Source organism: Callospermophilus lateralis, unplaced genomic scaffold, assembly GCF_048772815.1.
Source record: "Callospermophilus lateralis isolate mCalLat2 unplaced genomic scaffold, mCalLat2.hap1 Scaffold_2286, whole genome shotgun sequence".
NCBI classification, from domain to species: Eukaryota; Metazoa; Chordata; class Mammalia; order Rodentia; family Sciuridae; genus Callospermophilus; species Callospermophilus lateralis.
In genome coordinates, this window is record NW_027513193.1 from 84,564 (window position 1) to 86,159 (window position 1,596).

The 1,596-nt window shown below is 46.9% G+C and overlaps 1 protein-coding gene across 1 annotated transcript; it reads right to left on the reverse strand.

Annotated features, from left to right (window-relative positions):
• Positions 1–218: 218 nt before the first annotated feature.
• On the reverse strand, positions 219–1,157 carry LOC143388500 (olfactory receptor 2L13-like). Its single transcript, XM_077108234.1, has one exon. The coding sequence runs from the start codon at positions 1,155–1,157 to the stop codon at positions 219–221; it is 939 nt and encodes a 312-aa protein (XP_076964349.1).
• Between the last annotated feature and the right edge of the window lie 439 nt (positions 1,158–1,596).

A 1,596-nucleotide genomic window follows, 5' to 3' on the forward strand; every position in this document is an offset into this window, starting at 1 on the left:
ACTAATGTTTTCTTCAGTGAAATAAATAAATTAATAATTGTGATAACTGTATATAATTATCTATTAAATTAATATTGCTTTTAAATATATAACTAGAAATTCTTAAATGACATATGTGGCTCACCTATATTTCTGTATACATCTATAGGTCAGCACTGTTCTAGAGAGTTCCAGTCTGCATGGAGAGAAGCCATACAGAGGAGAAGGGATGGCCACGCTCACTTTTTCCTGGGGGAGAACATCCCACACACTCTTCTCATGGCCCCCAGCACCTCCTTGTTCCTCAGGCTGTAGATGATGGGATTGAACATGGGGGTGAGGATGGTGTAGAAGACTGCAAGGATCTTATCCTCTGCTGGGGAGCGGAGACTCCTGGGCCGGAGATAAGTGTAGACAAAAGGAGCATAGTAAAATGTCACCACAGTTAAATGTGTGGAGCACGTGGTGAAGGCCTTTTTTCTCCCCTCTTTTGAGCGCATGTGGAAGACAGCAAAAAGGACCCGTCCATAGGAGGCCGTGATGCCAAGGAAAGGAAGGAGGAGAAACAGGCTTGTGCTCACAAACACCATGTACTCATAGTCCCAGGTGTCCACACAGGCCAGGGGCAACATGGCAGGGACATCGCAGAAGAAATGATTGATGGCCCTGGACCTGCAGTAAGGAAGATGAAGGGCATAGACAGTGTGTGCCAGGGAGTTGATGGAGCCCAGTGTCCAGGACCACAGGATCATCTTCCCACACTTCATTTTACTCATGCGAATGGGGTAGTGGAGGGGGTGGCAGATGGCCACAAAGCGGTCATAGGCCATGGAGGCCAAGAGTAAGCCTTCAGAACATGCCATGGTCAGGAAGAAGAAGCTTTGCACACCACAGCCCAGGAAGGAGATGCTCTTCTGGCCAGAGAGAAAGTTGATGGCCATCTTGGGGACTGTGGAGGAGATGTACATCAGGTCCATGAGGGAGAGCTGGCTGAGGAGAAAGTACATGGGGGTGTGGAGCCGGGGGTCCAAGAAGATGAGGGCAGTCATCCCTGAGTTCCCCAAACAGGCGAGAACAAACACAGAGATGATCAGGAGCAAGAGAAGTAGGCCTTTCTGATTCGGGGGAAACAATCCCAACAAAATAAAGTCATTTGAAGTTTGGTTCCATTTCTCCATTAAAACCTACTGCTTTAAATTCCTTGAAAGAAAATAAAAAACAAATTCTAAGCAATAAGCATAACATGAAACTAGAAGGAAGAATAAGAAGGAATTGACTTTATTCATAATTTACTTTCCTCCAACACCATAGCTTTTGTTTTATTGATTTTAAGACTTGAATAGAATGTTCCTGCCCCAGTTCTCTCTGTATCCATCTCAGCACATCCTGGACACATACATGGTCTTGGAATACAAATCTATACCAGGCACAGGAAACCCAGTGAGGTAGCTGGAGCCTTTTTGCCTGCTGACTCCCAGCAGGAACATTCCTAGGACCATGCACCAGGCTCAGCCCTGGAGGAAGCCAGGATCCTGCTTTCCCAGCTCCCCAACTCAGCACTCAGGTTCACCACAGACATGGCCTGTGGGGTGCAGAAGTGCCCTGTGTGCTTGAGTC

Coding starts and splice junctions, on each gene's coding strand:
- LOC143388500 (XM_077108234.1), bottom strand. CDS start 1,157: ATGGAGAAATGGAACCAAACTTCAAATGACTTTATTTTGTTGGGATTG.